This window comes from Populus euphratica, unplaced genomic scaffold (assembly GCF_000495115.2).
Source record: "Populus euphratica unplaced genomic scaffold, PopEup_1.0 scaffold200.1, whole genome shotgun sequence".
Lineage (NCBI taxonomy): Eukaryota > Viridiplantae > Streptophyta > Magnoliopsida > Malpighiales > Salicaceae > Populus > Populus euphratica.
Window position 1 is genome coordinate 123,452 of NW_011500041.1, and position 19,673 is coordinate 143,124.

The 19,673-nt window shown below is 28.6% G+C and overlaps 1 protein-coding gene across 4 annotated transcripts; it reads left to right on the forward strand.

Moving 5' to 3' along the window:
- The first annotated feature begins 8,164 nt into the window (after window positions 1-8,164).
- LOC105107256 (malate dehydrogenase, chloroplastic-like) lies at window positions 8,165-11,613 on the forward strand. 4 transcript variants are annotated; one of them, XM_011001114.1, is made up of 3 exons: window positions 8,383-8,950; window positions 9,948-11,201; window positions 11,525-11,613. In XM_011001114.1, the coding sequence occupies exons 1-2, from the start codon at window positions 8,933-8,935 to the stop codon at window positions 11,193-11,195; spliced, it is 1,266 nt and encodes a 421-aa protein (XP_010999416.1). In that variant the 5' UTR covers window positions 8,383-8,932; the 3' UTR covers window positions 11,196-11,201; window positions 11,525-11,613. The 4 variants fall into 4 exon arrangements, with proteins under 4 accessions (XP_010999417.1, XP_010999416.1, XP_010999415.1 ...); XM_011001115.1 differs by lacking the exons at window positions 8,383-8,950; window positions 11,525-11,613 and adding an exon at window positions 8,165-8,373 and having other exon boundaries at window positions 9,948-11,409; XM_011001113.1 differs by lacking the exon at window positions 11,525-11,613 and having other exon boundaries at window positions 8,384-8,950; window positions 9,948-11,409.
- Window positions 11,614-19,673: the final 8,060 nt, after the last annotated feature.

The window sequence follows — 19,673 nt, forward strand, 5'->3', positions numbered from 1 at the left end:
GCATTCTTCTTAAAAAAAAAACAAATTCATCATTCAAGTATCATTTTAATGCATTGTAATTCAAATTTAAACTATGGTTTAACAAAATTACACACTTAAAACCTCTCCTTCACTTTTCCTTAGCAAAGGTCAAATGCCTTCCATGGTGTAACCATGAATTTTACCATACAAAACAATTATACGACACATTAAAACACTCAAACCATTCAACATAATTCAAGTCCAAAGAACCAAAGCCAATTCAAGTCACATTTGTTTTGTTTTGCCAAGAAAAAGGAGAAATTTTCCTTCCTAAGACTCTTCTTTATATTTTCAAACCACACTCATTTACATTTTTTTTTTATTATTCTAGCATAGATTTCAATACAGTTCCAACTAGCCATAACAAGCAATTTCCATTTTTTTTTAGCAAAGTTTCAAGTAAAGGATTAGAAATGATAAATCCTGGTTTGTTTGATATAACCAAACAAGAATTTTGTTTGTAAAACTCGAGCTTAGGTGTGGTTTATCTCGATAGATAGTTAGGACATAAAGCTATAATTTTGATGAAGTAATAAATACCCAGTTTTGCCATTATCGAACCCAACATCATTATAGTAGCATATGAAATATGTCTAGTAGGATTTAGTTTAGATATTTTCTCATTGTTTAATTCATATATGAGTTTTAAAATTTAGAACTAATCAACACTAGTTTCATTTGGAATTTTATATCCATATCTATAAATTTTTATAAAGAAAACAATTTCAAATTCTATCATTTTTAGGTTCTAATATCAACTAGAATCAGGCGATAAAGCTATCTGAATTTTAGCTCTATAGTGAAATAATTTTAATAAACTACTAGGTGTGTTCATACATATCTTCATCATTCTCACAAGATTTTCAACACACTTCAAATATTTATTGCTAATGCAATATACCAACATATCCAAAAAATTCATTTTCCTCCATTTCACCCATAGGCCAAAACTTCAACCCCCTGGAATCCAAGTTTTTCCCACCTCCCATATTAATTCAATCATGTTTAACATGTCTCTAACATAAAAAATATTAATCTGAACATAAAAAAACTTTTTTTTAACAAATAATCATAATAAGACCCTAAACAAAACCATATTCATTTCACTCAAGCATGAAAAGAAAAAATAAAACCTTCATAAAACTAGAATAGAGGACCTTTTACCTCTTATTTATAATAAATCAAAAAGGATTACTCAAGCTTCTTTAAGCTTCCTCCTTTTTTAATTTTTCTTTCTATCTCTAACCTCTAAAACCCCTACTTGTAATCTTTTCATAACTCTTTTGGATCTTTTTTTGGTGTTTAAATTTCACTTATTTACTTCTTAATCCCTTAATCTCTTAACCCTATATGGTTTCTCATTTGATTTCTCCATAAATCTCTATAAAAATCTCAATCCCTTCTTTTTAATTTTGTTGTTGGCTGGACAACCATAAAAATAGAGGAAGCTTCCTCTAAATTACAATTTTGCCATTATTTAAGCTCTATGATGCATTTTTGCATATGTTTTTTTTTTTAATTCCTTCTCTAATATATCATAACATCTTTGGACCATTTTATCTTTTTTTTAATATAAAAAATACATTTATTTAATTGATTTCATCATTATTCTCTTTATTAACAAGAATTACCACTTCATGATATTGTTACTAATTTTCAATCGAAGCTCACACTAACACTTTTTTGTACAATCATTTTTTAATTTTTATTACTTATTACTATAATAATTTTTAAAAATCATTTTCTAATCCTTGAGATACATTTATCTCATATTTTGTTTTTATTATTCCTTTCTTTATCGAAACTCATTGCTTTTTTTTTTTGCCAAGGTTATGGATTTTAAACTAAAATTCATAATCTTCATTTCAAATTCAACAATACTTTTTTATTTATTTTTAGAGGTTATCCTCTCCATTTCACGTTACATTAAATATTATTTATGTTATTTATTCATTTCTTTTAATTCAGAGCTTCCATTACTTATTGGGACCTTACTACCTTGGATCCTACTTCTACGCGTGGGTTTACATTAGTTGACAGTACAAGTTAAGTCTAGCGACTATCTATCTATCTATTACAAGAAAACTAAAAGTTGTGAGGAAAACATTGTTCTACCATACCTATAAACACTATGGATTACAATAGTAATCCATAGTGTTTTGTAAGGGAAAAAAAAGTGTTTCGATCTTCTTCTTTTTTTGCTTCAGTTATTTATTTTTTTAGTGTTTACATTACGTGTTTCTTGGGATTTAAAGTTGATAATTTATTTTAATTTATTTTTTATATGGTTATCGTGATAGTATCAGAAAATATACCAATATCAAATTAATACTCAATTTTATAAGATATCATTCAAATTTTTCATTTTCTAAAGATTGAGAGTTAAAAGACTATAATTGAAGAATAGGAAAACATTAAGGCCTCAAGTGGAGAAATGAATATGCTGACACGACCAAAAGATTGACGTCTTCTCCCAAGTATAGAAGTATCGAAGTAATAAATAACCCGACAAGACCGCGGTCGGATCATAGAGAGGTTAATTATATAATAATAATAATAATAATAATAATAATAATAATAATAAGTAGTAGTAGTAGTAGTAGTAGTAGTAGTAGAAAAAGAAGAAAAAGAAGAAGAAGAAGAAGAAATTAAAGAGGACTTTCAGATGTAAGATTAATGTAAAAATTAAACAATAATAAAAACAGCTGTCAAGGTTTGAGGATCCATGAATGATATTTCAAATAAGTATAATATAAACTCTTTTTATTATTCAACTGGAAACCACACACAAAGAAAGTTCTAATTGGAAGATTTATCTTTAATAGTTCATTATAAATTTTTAACATGATTATGTTAATTACCTTATTTAAGTAACACCAAACTTTTAAATATTGTCAGGAATTCATGATGCTAACTTATATTAATAATAAATCAAGTCCCTTTCATAGCACAAGTGTAGGTTATACCATATGGTTGGTTATGAAAGTGTCAAGCATTTGTTGTACCAAGTGTTATACAACATAAATTTAGATTAACTATTTAACAAACAAGGTATTAAGAATTAGTAAGATAAAAAGATAAGACATATTAATAACAAACTTTATTGGATATAAACATTGAAGTTCATATTGAGTTTATATTATAATTATCTTAATACTATTAGTAAAACCTTTTCACCTTGTCATAATAAATTTAGCTAAATATAATAAAAAAGAGAAATATATTAAACAACATAAGAATATAAGTATAGTAAAGGAATTAAAACGCATACAGAAGAGATTAAGGAAAATATAACATGAAATAAAACTTAAACATTACAAAAATATAAAAAAAAATAAAGAGCATGATCTTGATATGAAAACCAACATGTATAAATGCATGACAAATGCCTCCTTTTATAGGACAAATTGTAGAACTATTGATTTGATGACTAATTGTTGAGTAAGTAACTACATCTTGACTTGATGACAATTCTTATCTTCTTGTCTTAACAAAATGCCAATGATAACATCAACATTTGAATAGATTGTCCGAATAAAAGTTTTAGAAAATTGTCTCAACTTTCCAACAAAAAACAAAAATATTTGGTGCATTTGGACTTTTAGAACACGAGAGATGGACTGAATACTGAACAGTGTAAAGGTTGCAGGACAGATTTCAACTTCTTTATTGTTGCTAAGATTTGGACATCCATAAATGTTTTAGGCCTATATCTTAGCTTTCTAGCCATATAAACCAAATTAAAATATAAAATATACAGCTTTAGATATCACCTAATGACTGAACAGTGTTCTAATTTGGACTGAATCAACATCTTTTTTCTAAGCTTAACCCTCTCTTTGTCTTCTCAATTTCAGTAGTTAAACTCATTAATCAATTATTTGATTTATATGAAAGACCTATATTTAAGATGAACATTTACCATAAATTAAAGGTATCTTATATTATTAGACTTGTTATTATAAAACATGCTTTAGTTAAGGAGTTATTGATACTTCAAGTGCAAAATGATGATATAAAACCTTGATAAAAATGCACTTTTAAGTATTAATCATAAGCCAATCATAAAAATCAAGGGAATCAGAGAGACAAAAAGAAAGAGAAAGATGATGCATAAATAATTCCAACAACATGACAGAAGACATCAATTAGAGCACAATGGAAGACTCATGTCTTGCCTAAAGAAGATGGACTTTCTTTATGAATCACACATAAAGGACTTTTCTTTTCTTTTTTCAATTTAGCCCCTTGATTTTCAAAATATCTTTGATTCAACCCTAGATTTTTTTTTCATATTTTTTATTTCCTCCTTTTCTTTAGTTTATTCCTTTGATTTAGTTCTAGAATTTTTAAATTTATTTTTTCCAAGTTTTTTTTATTCTTCAGCATTGGGTTGGTTGAGAATTGAACTTTATAATTTATTTTTTTTCATTATGCCTTTCTATAAGGTTACCGCAGTGTCAAAAAAATGTTCTAACATTGGATCAATAATTAATTTATGATCATTTTTTTTAATATTTAGTTAAATAAAAAATGATTTAGGAAAAAACCAATTTACTAAGCTCTGTGGAGCTAATGACCTGGTTTGACAAGGTAACCTGGATTGCCCAATTCATGGTTTTAGCAGGGTACTTTTTTTTTTGTTTTTAATTGAACTCAATTTTATAATCGTCAATTTTTTATCATATAGTTAAAAAAATAGTTTCAGAAAAAAACTATATTATTAAACTGTATAAAGTCCATAGATCTGCTCATGTGTTTGGTGGGTTTAACTTTTCTTTATTTTTTCTTAATTTTATTCTTTAATATTGAGTTGATTAGAAATTGAATTTCATAAATTACTTCATTTCACTTTCTATAAAGGTGATTGCAGTTTTTTTTTCAAAATATCTCGATATTAAATTGGTATTTAATGTTATGATAATCTATTTTTGTTATCATATAGTTAAAACAAATAAGTTACTAGTTCTAGTTGAGTCCATAGCCCAGCTTAAGAGTTTGATGTGTTAACCAAGTTACTTAATTCATAACTTTGTGACAAGGCTTACCTATTAAACCCAAAATGTTTTTTAATAGATTTTTATCCTTTAATTTTTTTAATTGATATTTTTATTTTATCCTTCAATATTAGATTGATTGAGAAATAGATTTCATGATTTGTTTTTGTCTACTTTCTATGGGGTTATCATAATATCAAATAAACATGTATTTTTAATTTGATAGTCAATTTTGCAAGCATATATTTTTTTATCATATAATTAAATAAAAAAATTTACAAAAAAAATAAAGTTATTAAATCTGATGAAATCTAGAACCAAGTTTGCAAGGGTGATTGAGATCGATTTAATTTAGTGTCATCTTTATATATATATATATATATATTAAAATTAACAATTTTTAAGTTTTTTGTTTTAAAAAAACTAAGTTATGTTTTTATTGGTTATCTAGATTGTCTTTAAACTTGTAAAATCAACCATCTCATTTCAAGTTAATTTTCATGTAATTTAATTAAAAATTTAAATTACATAAGAAATCATGTCAGGAAATATCAAAATTTATCTATCTAACAAAATAAGTGATACTGCTATTTTTTTTTTTCATGTTCTTAATAGTGTTTTTATATTTAGAAAAATTGATCTTGCGAAACGTATAAAAAGACCTGGCGGCTAAAATACATACAAGACAGGTGCAGGTGGGTCGTTGTCCCAGAACTAAGCACTCAGCCCATACCCAAATAGGTAAAAAAATGGAAATAAAAGCCCGTTTAATTTTCCAAAGAAATTAACGTATAAGATTACGCCATATGACATGATTTTAAACTGCTGATGTGCTAACTTTCATCACCAATCCAATAAGAAAATTTGTTCTTATCTGACAAGTCATAATGGGAAGCAACAAATTTCCATGCTATAAAAATGGCTGAGTGGTCAGGGAGAGTGCTTCCTAGGGGTGTTTATATTATTATTTTATTCATCATTTTTACATTCAAATAACACCAAGCAATACCTTCACTTCGTCATTATGATATGATTCAATTACGGAATATTATTTTAGTTTGGATTATATCAATATTTTTTTTTTAAATTTAACTTTTTTTTATTTTTTTAATTTTATTAGTTAAACTCATTAATCAATCATTTGATTTATATGATAGATCTACATTTAAAATAAACATTCACCATAAATTAAAAGTATCTTATAGTATCAGATTTGTTATTATAAAACATGTTTTATTTAAGGAGTTATTGATACTTCAAGTGTAAAATAATGATATAAAACCTTGATAAAAATAAAATTTTAAATATTAATTATAAGTTAATCATAAAAACTGAGGTAAAGAGAGAGAAAGAAAGAGAAAGATGATGCATAAATAATTCCAACAACATTAAATAAGACATTAATTAGAGCATAATGAAAAACTCACGTATTGCCCAAAAAAGATAGACTTTCCTTGTGAATCACATACAAGGGGCTTTTCTATCCTTCTTTTAATTTAGCCTCTTGATTTTCAAAATATCTTTGATTCAGTCTTAGATTTTGTTTTTCACGTTTGTAATTTTCCCTTTTCTTTTAGTTTAGTCTTTTGATTCAATCCTAGATTTTTTCCAATTTATTTATCCAGGTTATTTTATTTTATTTTTCAATATTGAGTTGGTTAAGAATTGAACTTTATAATTTATTTATTTTTATTTTTCCTTTCTATAAAGTTATTGCAATGTCAAACAATATATTCTAACATTGAATCAATAATTAATTTGTGATCATCTATTTTTTTTAATATTTAGTTAAATAAAAAATAATTTAGAAAAAAACCAAGTTATTAAACTTTATGGAGCCAATGATCTAATTTACAGACTTGACAAGGTAACTTGAGTTGCTCGATTCATGGTTTTGGTAAGGTACTTTTTTTTTTTAATTGAACTCAATTTTATGATCATCAATTTTTTTTATCATATAGTTAAAAAAATTGTTTCAGAAAAAAACTATATTATTAAACTGTATAAAGTCCGTAGACCTGCTCGTGTGTTTGGTGGGTTTAACTTTTCTCTATTTTTTTAGTTTTTTAGTTTTATTCTTTAATATTGAGTTGATTAAAAATTAAATTTTATAAATTACTTGTTTCACTTTCTATAAAGGTGATTGTAGTTTTTTTTAAAATATTTTGATATTGTGTTGGTATTTAATTTTACGATTATTTATTTTTGTTATTATATAGTTAAAACAAACAAGTTATTAGTTATAGTCGAGTCCATAGCCTAACTTACGAGTTTGATGTGTTCACCCAGTTACTCGAATCATAGGTTGTGACAAGGTTTACCTATTAAACCCAATATATTTTTTAATAGTTATTTATCTTTTAATTTTTTTAATTAATTTTTTTATTTTATCTTTTAATATTAGATTAATTGAAAAATAGACTTCATTATGTGTTTCTGTCTATTTTCTATAGGATTATCACAATATTAAATAAACATGTATTTTTAATTTGATAGTCAATTTTACAAACATATGTTTTTTTTATCATATAATTAAATAAAAAATTTATAAAAAAATAAAGTTAATAAATTCAATGAAATTTATGACCAAGTCTGCGAGGATGATTGAGGTCAATTTAATCTAGTTTCATCTTTATATATTTTTTTAAAATCTATAATCTTGAATTTTTTTAAAACAACTAAATTATGCTCTTATTGGTTATTTAACTTGTAAAATTAACTATTTTATTTCAAGTTAATTTTTATATAGTTTAATTAAAAATTTAAATTAAATAAGAAATTTTATCAGAAAATTTCAAAATTAATCTATCTAACAGAGATTAGTGATACTGCTAAATTTTTTTTTCGTGTTCTTAATAGTGTTTTTATATTTTAAAAAAATTGTTCCTGGGAAACGTATAAAAAAGCCTTACAGCTAAAATACATATAGGACAGGTGCGGGTGGGTCGTCGTCCCAAAACTAGGCACTCAGCACATACCCGAATAGGTAAGAAAATGGAAATAAAAGCCAGTCCGATTTTCCACAGAAATTAACGTATAAGATTAAGCCACGTGACACAATTTTAAACCGTTAGATGTGCTTACTTTGATCACCAACCCCAATAAGAAAATTTGTTCTCGTCTGACAAGTCACAATGGGAAGCAACAAATTTCCATGGTATAAAAATGGCCGATTGGTCAGGGGCAGGGCTTCCTAGGGGTGTTTATATCATTATTTTATTCATCACTTCGACACTTGAATAACACCAAGCAACACCCCCACCCCTTCGGGTTTCTGCAAGAGCTTAAATTAGCTTTGGTTTTTGCACTATAAACTCACACTTTTCTCTCTTCGACTCTTCAACTCTTCAAAGAGGTAAGTAAAGCACTTGCTAACTTCATGCATCTTCTTTGAATTTTACTATTTGCAGCTTTTAAAGTTGTTATTTTTGCTTTCGTTAATGCATTGTATGGTTTTAATTTGAAAGAATTTCCTTGCATGAGATATTGATCAATCTTGAGGTTTGGATCTGGGGTTTGCATTGCTTATTAAACAAGATTCGACTCGATAGGGAATCTTAAGGTTAACGAGGGGAGAGAGAATATTTGAAATATTTGTTTGTGTATTCTCTTTTTCAAGTGTCTTGCATCAATCTAAATAAAACTTGATTAACTGGTTATTGCTTTAAACTAAATTTTGCGTGTTTTGTTGTGATTTTGACGATGCATGGTAGATGGGAGACATTGGTTTTTAGTGAAACATGATTTTCAGGTCTGGTTGAGGTTGAAGATGACGTGGCGTGATTTACAGTTTAGCCTGTGATGTTTCGATAGTTATTCATTTTAGTCCTTTTTTTGCTGATTTGAATTGTTTTCAAGAGCATCCCTGCTTTGTGTAAATATGCCTTTTCAGATGGGCTCTTGGTAACAAATGTATGGATGAACTGCTTTGTGTATATAATCCCAACTTGGTTGTCAGTTGTCACAAATACATGTGGTGAGTTATGAAATGCATATCTGCTATGCTTCAAGATTAGGATTTTGTTGCCTTCAAACAATAAGGTTGCTTGGTTTTGTTAATCTGTTTTTTCTTTTCTTCTTCTTCTTTCTTTTTTTCTTTTTTTTTTTTATGTTCTACATGTATTTTACAAGTTTAGATCACCAGACACCGATGAACTACGTATTTATCTTTTGGATGAAGTAGAATAAACTTCTCTCTTTGTAAAACACACACACACACAAAAGATGGTTATATATACATGCAAAGTATTCTGTAGTTTGATAAAAATTCCAACCCATAATTCCTTCTAAATTTTTTGCTGTTTTGATCCAATATTTTCTGAATATAGATGAATAATAGAATATATAAGTCAGTTTTTGGCATGGTTTTATATTCATATTTATATCTCTTCATGTAAGAAAGAAACGAATGTGACAATTTTTAATGTTCTTAACCATGTTGATATGTGATTCTTTCATATTTAGATTGAATTACAAAGGCTTGGTCACCGTACCAATTTGGGCTAAAATTTAATATCTTGGTTGCAAGAACACATTTTTTTCCTTTCAGTTGATTGGTTTATTGTCTGACTTCTTCATATAATGAATAGGTGATGGCATATTGACTTTTGTTTAGAAAGAGAAAAAAGGTTCACAAACAAAGAATTCATATTAAATTAGATTACATCACTACCTCTTTTGAACACCTAACGTTGAAGTTGGCATACCGAATCGATTGCATGCACTGGGCTATAAGCATTTTTTGATCCTGTAAAATAGCACTTCTGAGTTTCTTCAGATATTAAAACCATAGCAACCCGAAGCAAATTGAGGTTGTGTCTTAGTTATTAGTTAAGCTTTATTTAGAGGTTAACTGCCTTGTATGACCTGTAGCTAAGCTAACTGACTCTTGTGTTTGTAGCTAAACCTTTAACTGTTCTTATGTAACAGATTGACAAGATGGCGGCAACATCAGCAGCTTCCTTTTCAGCTGGATCTACTGTCGCCTTTGGCACCAAAGCAAGCCAACTCCCACAATCAAAACCTTCAGCTTTAAGATTCAAGTCCCAGAAATCACTTGCAACCTTCAGTGGTCTCAAGGCAGCTACGTTTGTGAAGTGTGTGTCAGAGTCATCTTTCTTAGGCAAGGAGAGTAGTGCAGCCCTTCGAGGCTCTGTTGTACCAAAAGCTCAAAAATCAAGCCAAAAGTCACAGTATCACGTAAACCCACTGGCATCTTACAAAGTGGCAATTCTTGGAGCTGCTGGAGGGATAGGCCAGCCCCTAGCACTTCTAGTTAAGATGTCTCCATTGGTTTCAGCCCTGCACCTCTATGATATAGCAAATGTCAAGGGAGTTGCTGCTGACATCAGTCACTGTAATACCCCTGCGCAAGTTTTGGATTTCACTGGGGCTTCTGAGTTGCCCAATTCTCTGAAGGGTGTCGATGTTGTTGTCATTCCTGCTGGGGTTCCAAGGAAGCCTGGTATGACCCGGGATGACCTCTTCAACATCAATGCCAGCATAGTGAAGAACTTGGTTGAGGCTGTGGCTGATAACTGCCCTGATGCCTTCATCCACATTATCAGCAATCCAGTAAACTCTACAGTGCCAATTGCAGCTGAAATTTTGAAGAAGAAGGGTGTGTATGATCCAAAGAAGCTCTTTGGCGTTACTACACTTGATGTCGTGAGGGCAAATACATTTGTTGCACAGAAGAAAAACCTCAAGCTTATTGACGTGGATGTGCCAGTGGTGGGAGGGCATGCAGGGATAACTATTCTTCCCCTTCTATCAAAGACAAATCCCTCTGTTAGTTTCACTGATGAGGAAGTGCAGGAGCTAACTGTAAGGATCCAGAATGCAGGGACAGAAGTTGGGGAGGAAAGGGCGGGGGCAGGGTCTGCAACCCTGTCAATGGCATACGCCGCAGCCAGATTTGTCGAATCTTCTCTTCGTGCTTTGGATGGGGATGCTGATGTATATGAGTGCTCGTATGTGCAATCTGATCTTACTGAGCTTCCATTCTTTGCTTCTAGGGTAAAACTTGGAAGGAAGGGGGTTGAAGCTTTCATTTCATCTGACCTCCAAGGGCTGACTACGTTTGAACAGGAGGCACTGGAAGCTCTCAAGCCTGAACTGAAGGCCAGCATTGAGAAGGGTATTGCATCTGCTCAGAAGCAACCAGTTGGTGCCTAGAGCGAGGTTAGTTATAAATGAATTTACTAAACTGAGATGCAGGAGTATTGAGGTTGATAATTCTTGTTGCGACACATCACTATATCAGCACTTTCAAGTTTCGTAGATTTTTCATTTTCATTTCTTTTTTTAATATTATGAAGAACTCTTTCTAATGAGACATTTCATGATAGCGCTGTAGATTTGAAAATTGCAATTGCTGCAATTGAGAGCATGTGTCTTCCTTTTTTTTTTTATAAAAAATAAAACAAAACAACATGGATGATGTGCCCTGATATATGTATTTAATGAGATGTTTTGTCCTTCCATAGAAGTACATTGAATTGCAGGTGTCTTTGTTAGGAAGGCTGTATTACCAGAATCTCTGTATATTTGTTAGGATATTGTGTTACATAAACAAAAAAACCATGTTGATCTATGAATTCATGAGTGAAGAAGAGCCCAGCCAACCTTTGTAGGAAGCGAAACTGTGTTGTCGTTAATTTTGCTGTTTGTTCAAGTGGTTTTTTAAAATTTATGATTGAGAAATATTTTTCAGTTAAAATTTTTTTTAGCTTAATGGATTGAAAGAGAGAGAACCATAATCATTGAGACAGCAAGCACTTCCTCCTGATATCTTAATGTTTTGAGAAAGTATATTGAGCAGTCTGAAAGAGTAAATATTGATGAGTGCAGAGTCTTCATGGGAAGTGAAACATACATGAGAAAAATAGTTGCTTAATAATATAATAGCAGAGTTCATTATATCACCTTTGTTCTGTGCTAATTGCTTTGTGTTAATGGTAATATTTGCTGAATGCGGGTGAGGGCTCTTCAAGGATTCCAAGCCTGTTGATCTATTATTTTTCTTCTGTTGAATTAAATGTGTTGGTGGAAAATCTTACAGTGTTAGCGTCTCTCGAATTTTGTTCCTTTTGCTGCCTCTCAAATGTTTCATGGAGCTGCCAAAACCTGAGGTTGTAGGAGTATGAATCTCATCTTCAGCAATCACCACTCAATTTCTTTCTAGCTTCTAATCTGCTCTATGGAGAATAAATAAATAAGTAAAAAATCATATACATAGTTAAGATATCTACTAGTATGCTCTGCAATGTGCACAATTATTTGTAAGATCAATCAAGAAACTATTTTATTATTATTAAACTTGACCAAACAAGTTAACTTTATAATTTTTTGACCTAACTTATTGTTTAATCTTGATTTAAAATTAATCATATAAGAGTTGTTATGATGTGATTTGGTTGACATAAGGAGTTCAAATACAATCTGAATAATTGATAAAAAAACAAGGTTTTATTTAAAAAAAATTACCAATAACATCTTTGTTTTTTTAAATATTGACAAAAAGATATATTAGATTGATTTGAATTTTACAACTTAATACAACAAACTAATGACTGAGATGATGAATTTCATTGAATTTAACAATTTTATTTTTTTAATTTGTTTTTATACTTAATGAAATGATAATAAAAATAGATACTTATAAAATTAAATATCAATTACATGTCAAAATATTTGTTTAAAATTGTAATAATCTTACATAAACTAAATAATAACAAATTATAAAAATCAATTTAAAATTAACTAACTATTGATGGATGAAATTAATAATAATAAAAAAAAAAAGATGAAAAGGATTCAATTGAAAGGGAAAAAAAAATTAGAAGATTGAATTTTTTTCTAAAATATAACTATTTGGTATTATTGTTAAATTGGATCTAATAGATCAATCTTAAAATCTCTCGACTTGACTTTTTATCTAGCTTGTGTTTAAAATTAAATTGGCTCCATAAGACCTAATTGACCTAGAGAGTTTAAAGACAACTCGGATAACTAGTAAAAATATAGTTTAATATTGTGGCTTCTTCACCTATTTTTTATTTCATGATATAATAACAAAAATAAATATTTGTAAAAATTGAATATTTTTTAAACATTAAAATGTTTGTTTGAGACTGTAATAATTTTATAAATAAAAAATTAACACAAATTATAATGATCAGTTTAAAATTAATAAAATATAGAATAGTAAAAGGGGGGTTGCTAGGGTGAAGGTGCTTTAATATTTTTAATGTTTTATTTTCAGTTTTTATTTTTAAAATTCAAGTTTAAAAATAAAAATAGAAAATTTATTTGTTTTTGTTTTATTTTAAAAAATGTAAAAAACCAACAATCAATTATATCAACATTTTTTTTAAAAGGTGGTTTTTGAAATATATATTAGTGATTATTTATTTTTTTTCTAAAAGAAATCAGAATATACAAAATTTCAATTTTTCTTTTCAAAAAAATTGAAAATAGAAAAAAGAAAAAAGAAAAGAAGAAAACTAAAAATTGGTATCATCCCTAAAGAAGAGCGTGTTTGGTATTGTGGTAACTGTTGTGGTTGTGGTTTGAAAAAAATTATTTTATAAAAAGTATTTTTAGTTGAGATTGTTTTGAAAAAATAAGTGTTTTATTAAAACTGTGATTGAAATTGAAGTTGAACAAAAAATAATTTAATGTGTTTGATTAAGAATGCTTTTGAAATTGAGGTTATAAAATAATTTAAAAAATATATATTCATATTGATGGTTTTTAATTTAAATATTGTAGATTTAACTATTATTATTACATCATGAAATATATAAAATATTTTTTATTATTTCATTAAACTATCCACAATTCCAATACATATAAAATATATCTGACAAGGACTACAGTTTTCATAAATTTCTTAAAAACGCAACAATATCAAGTAAAATATAATTAAGAACAAAATTGAGATTGCGATTAAATTCTATAAATGCGGCGTTATCAAGCGATCTTCGTCTAATTTATGTAGTCATTGAATAATGTTTAACACTAGTTTTTTGAATAAAACACAATTAAAAATAAAAAATTATTTTTTTATTTTGTTGGGTCGGACCTAGTACAATGCATTTTTAATTTTGATAAACCTAGCCAACCTGAGTTTTATATTTAACTGGATGAAAATTAATTTAATTAAAATTAATCAATTAAACAGGTTAATTTAAACAGGTTAATTTATTATGAATCAATCAAAATAAGAATAAAACTTAATTTAATTCTAAAAAAAATTAAATCAAAAAATTATATTTTAAATTAATTTGAGTTAATTCATCAAACTTTAATGTTGGGTTATAACTATAATAACAAGTTATGTAACTTTTGCATTAATTTTTTTTAATAAAAAATCATGTTTATATTAAATATTAGTGTTTATGTTAAATATGACACAGATGATAAAGGTTTGTTATTAATTTATGATGTAGAATTATTTCTATTTTTTGGATATAATTATTTTATAAAATAATGATATAAGTAATAAATACAAATAAATCTTGCTCATAATAATTAAAAAAATACCAAGTATTTCGGATTTCCATGTGTTGGTTCAAGTCCTCAACAACAAAAACATTATATTGCATTAATTTTTAAACATGAACCATGAAGCATGCTCCACTGTTCATTCATTTTCTCATCACAAGAAGTAGCTTTTTGCTGCCTTTTGTAATCAACGGCTATGCCGGAGTTAATGGTGGGATCCATCATTGAAAAACTGTGATAAAAGTATAACCAAATGATAAAAATTATGACTGCAAGTGAACCTCACCCGTAACCATAATACTAAATTCACTCATAGCTATAATACCAAACAGCCATAAAATCTCAAACAGATTTTATCCTTATTATTTATTGCTCAAATCCTATCATTGTCTTTTAGTTATGATAAATCTTAACATAAAAAAGAGAGCTGAAATGTGATATGGATGTCGTAAAAATTGTGACAGAGATACCAGTGAAGCATGAAATAAAAAAATAGAAGATATAAATAAAAAAATATATAGATGAAAGTGTAATAGTAATTATTTTTAAAATAATTTTTATTTAAAAATATATTAAAATAATATTTTTTATTTTTAAAAAATTATTTTTAATATTAGTATATCTAAACAATTTAAAACTATAAATAAAATTAATTTTAAATAAAATTTTAATTTTTTAAAAAACATAGTTTTCACCGTCCTTCCTAACAAAATGAATTATTTTTATTTGAAGTTGAATGGTCATTACAAGATAATATTTATGTTAGACCACATATCCTTAACAAATTCATTATATATATATATATATATATATATATATATATAACTTTAAGAGGACGATTTGTACAATGAGTGAGATATTTTGAAAACTGATTTTTTTATTGAAATAATGTTTGATAAAAGCAGCATTACTTTGAAAAAGTCTTACATTTTCTCTTCTACTTACAAGTAAGGCCATTTTTATATTTTATCATCATGATTGTTGTTATTGAAGCTTTAAATTATTATAAGTTATTCAATTTTAATTATGATATGAAACTTGTCATTACAGTTGGTGAGTGTTTGGAAATGGGTTGGCCTGTGTTTTTAAAAATTTTAACTTTTTTTGTTAAAAAATAATTTTTTATATATATTTTCAATCGTTTTGATATGCTGATCTTGAAAATAATTTTTTAAAAATAAAAAAAATATCATTTTATAAATAAACATTTTAAAAAGTAATCATAATCACCATTTTAATTTCTAACAAACACCTTTACCAAAATTAAAGTATATCCTAATTGTATAAAACATAGAATCATGTTTCCATATACTCAAAATATGATTCAATGGATATTTATTTCATTTTTTAGTTTTCACTAGCACATTTTGTCATGAAACAATGGTGTAGAAGGAAATGAAAGGAGTGTAACTCAACTGATTAGGCTCTGAGTTTGTTTTTTAGAGGCTTATATGATTGTTAATTTCATAGCTTGTAGAATTAGTTGAGGTGCGTGCAAAATGATTCAGACACCAATATAAAAAAACAAAAAAACTCATGACATAGGAATGTCACTAGCTTACACTGTTCATGCAATTCACCAATGATTCCTCAACCATTTCTCTATATGGTATCTTCCCAGCAACACAATATATTGGGGCCAAACCTTTACTAGTTGGGCTAATATTTTGTTTGACTTGGAAGATCTTAAAAAAAATCATTGCAAATCAATCATCCCAAACCACTCTAGACCATTGTGTAAACTATAACCGCTAGCATAATTGTCGCACCTGACATCGTGACGACCTTAAAAATTAAAATCTTTAAAAGAACAGATTTCTAACATCCAGTTCTTTAATGGGGGAAGTGTCTTGTTCAAGGAGTCGCTACCTAGTATTATGGTCACTAGGAACCCTAACTGGTCAACAGAGATTCTATGGTACGGAACTAGTTACGTAAAAAAAAAGATATTACCACCCCTTAAACATTCTGCTTAAGGTAGACTGCATTCCTGGTTTTGTCTTAAATTGCTAAACGTTTATTAGTTTACACTATGATAATTTGCTTATAATATTCCTGACTCTAGCATCAATGAATATTCAACTACAAATATCTTCAATTCTAGCATTGATAAATATTACGTAGCTATAAAATAAATTTTATTCCCTACTCTAGCGTTAATGAATAAATAAATAAAAACTTATTTTATGCATGCACATGTTTTTTTATTTTTTTCTAGCTAAATAAAATAAAATATAATGAATAAAAATAATATAAATTTAAATTAGTATTTTTGTTACTGACTCTGACGTCAGTGAATAAACCAATAAATTTACATTATTTTTATTCATGCATACACATTTTTTTTATTTTTTTATTTTTTTTGGGCTGGCCCAGCCCAGCATAATGTTTTGGGGCCCGGCCACTGGCCCAAGCCACTAGCCCGGCTGGCCTAAGCAACACGCGTGCGCTAATGCACGCATGTTGCTGCACTGTGTAAGTGAATTAAAATTCACTTGCACAGTGTACACGAAATTGAGAAGGAGAAGTCGCTTACCTGGTCTGCGAGGTGATGGAGACGGTGGTGAAGCTCTGGCTGGCCAACTACCTCCTATCCTCTGCTCCTTCTTCTGCCTTCTTTTGTTCCTGTGCCCGTGGTCTGCTTTCTTCTTCCAGCAGATTTTGAGATGACGAAGGAAACAACAATGAAGATGCTGGTTTACTGTGGATGCCGATTGTTATCTTTGTTTTTTTTTGTTTTTGCAGGGATAAAACGATGGCAGGGACAATCAATCCTTGTCTGTGTGTATGCTGCCCTTTTTCTCCCTTGTTCTGCGTGTTATTTCTTTTTGTATTTCTGTACGCCTCTCTATTTTTTTCTCCGTTTCCCCTCTCCCTGTGTTTCCATTCTTTTCTATGTCCCCTGCGTTGGAGAAGATGGTGATGTTAATGTTGGTCCTCTGGGTTTTTTGATTGCGTTTGTCTCTGTTTTTGCTCTGGATTTATGCTCTGCTTTTTCGTCCCCCAAATCCCCCTGTTTTCTTCTCTGGTTTTCAGTGTTCTTCCCCTTGTTTTTAGTTTTTTCTTCCTGTTCTCTGTTTCTCCTCCTTTTCTGTATTTTCTCCCTAGCTTTTATGAGGCCAAAGAGCTTCAAAAACCGTCTCCTTCAAGAACGAGATCGTGGCAAAAGACATGGTCATGATTGGGTCGACTTTGTTGCCGATTTTCCAGCTTCCCTATTGAACCGGTCTTCGACAAGTAGGTGATGAACAAAAGGATTCTAAAACTGCGTCATTTGGCATGGAAAATGACAGATTATAGAGTGGTCCCTGATGTTTTGAAATGTATCAATTGGGTCCCTTAATCAATAAATTTTAATTTTGCCCCTTGGATTAATTTCAATTAATTCCCTGAATTATTTAATTTATTAAATCAAAGATTAATTAAGTCTGTAAACTTATTAATTCTCTAATTAAGCTCTTGATTTAATTAATTAAATTAGTCAAGAATTTAATTAAATCTTTAAACTTCCAATCATGTTGCCCTTAACTTAAATTTTAATTTATTCTTTATTTATTTTATTTTTATTATTTTTCATCAATTTTTTAGTAAAAAAAATTCAAATAAAAAGGTAAAAAATTGGGTTATGACAATAACAACAACCACAAAGAAAAAAGAAAATGAAGAACAAAGACCAAAACAGATTAAAAAAAATTCAAATAAAAAGGTCAAAAATTAGGTTATGACAATAACAACAACCAGAAAAAAAAACGAAAATGAAGAACAAAGACCAAAACAGACTATAGCAAACACAGCAGGAGGGAAATCATCAGATGCTAGTATAAAAGAAAAGGTCATTGAATGGAAAATAAAGGAAAGGAAAACACAACACCAATCAAGAAGCAATAAAACTTGTAAGACGAAAAAACTTTTAAGAAAAATCAACTCACATCACATAATTGAGATTGTCGACCTCCATGCAAGCCTAACGAAGACACAACAAACCAAAGACTAAGATGACCTACAGGGTGTTAGGAACAAAAAGAAAAAACAAGCATTAGAATAAGCATGATAAGAAAAACCAATGAACAAAGAGCAAACAACAAAGAGTAAGAAAACTAAACTAAGAGAGAAATAATAGAAGCCTAGACAACAAGAAAAACAACAATAAAAAACAAAAATAGGAGGGAAAAAAGAAATGAAACACAACAAAGTTGACTGGAAGTAAGAGGAAATAGCTAGTGGCCTATATAACTGTTCACACCCCAAAACCAAAAGGCAAATAAAAAGACAAGTAAAGAGCAAACCATAATCACGACCAAGCAAGCAATGCAAAGCCACTAAGAAACTTTCTAAGCAAAAACAACCTGTAACTAACTATTTTTGCCCCATGTTATCGTTTTTTCAAAGGAACATGATGGTGCTTATGATAGCGGTGAAAACAATCCTCCCCTTCAAGTTCAATTGACATAAATGGATTGTCACCATTCACACGTAAAGATTTTCCTTTTTTTTTTTTGCCTAATGATCCACATACATCAACACTCATCCTTTATTTTTAACACCATATCCAAACACTAGAAAAGGACTCAAATCCATGTGTGCTACTCAACACCTTAAATTTCCTAGAAGAAGAAACTGGAGTCATTAGTAATATAAACATGGTAATGGACTAGTAGTTTCATTTCCTCTTTTAGATGAAAACAACCATACAGGCTCATATTGTGGGAGTGAGATTGACTTGTTTAAAAAATCTACAAAATACTTTTAGTGGTTGAATTTTAAATCAAAAAGGTCAGCAGTTTATGTTTCCTATAAAAGCCTAGCCACTACAAGAAAATTAGAAAAAACCAATAGAATATTCCATTAAAAAATCCTTTTGTATTTGAATTGCCGATATAAACTTGTCATAAAATTTTTTCTCATTAGGTATTTATGTTTTATCAGTATTTTCATCATAACTTTCAATATTGATGGAATATTCACGCTAAGAAATCAGATTTTACTGTCTATTTTTTGTCAATAAATTAGAACCTTAAATACTGATGATTAGTACTTAAAAGTGTATTTTTATCAAGGTTTTATATCATCATTTTGCACTTGAAGTATCAATAACTCCTTAACTAAAACATGTTTTATAATAACATATCTAATAATATAAGATAC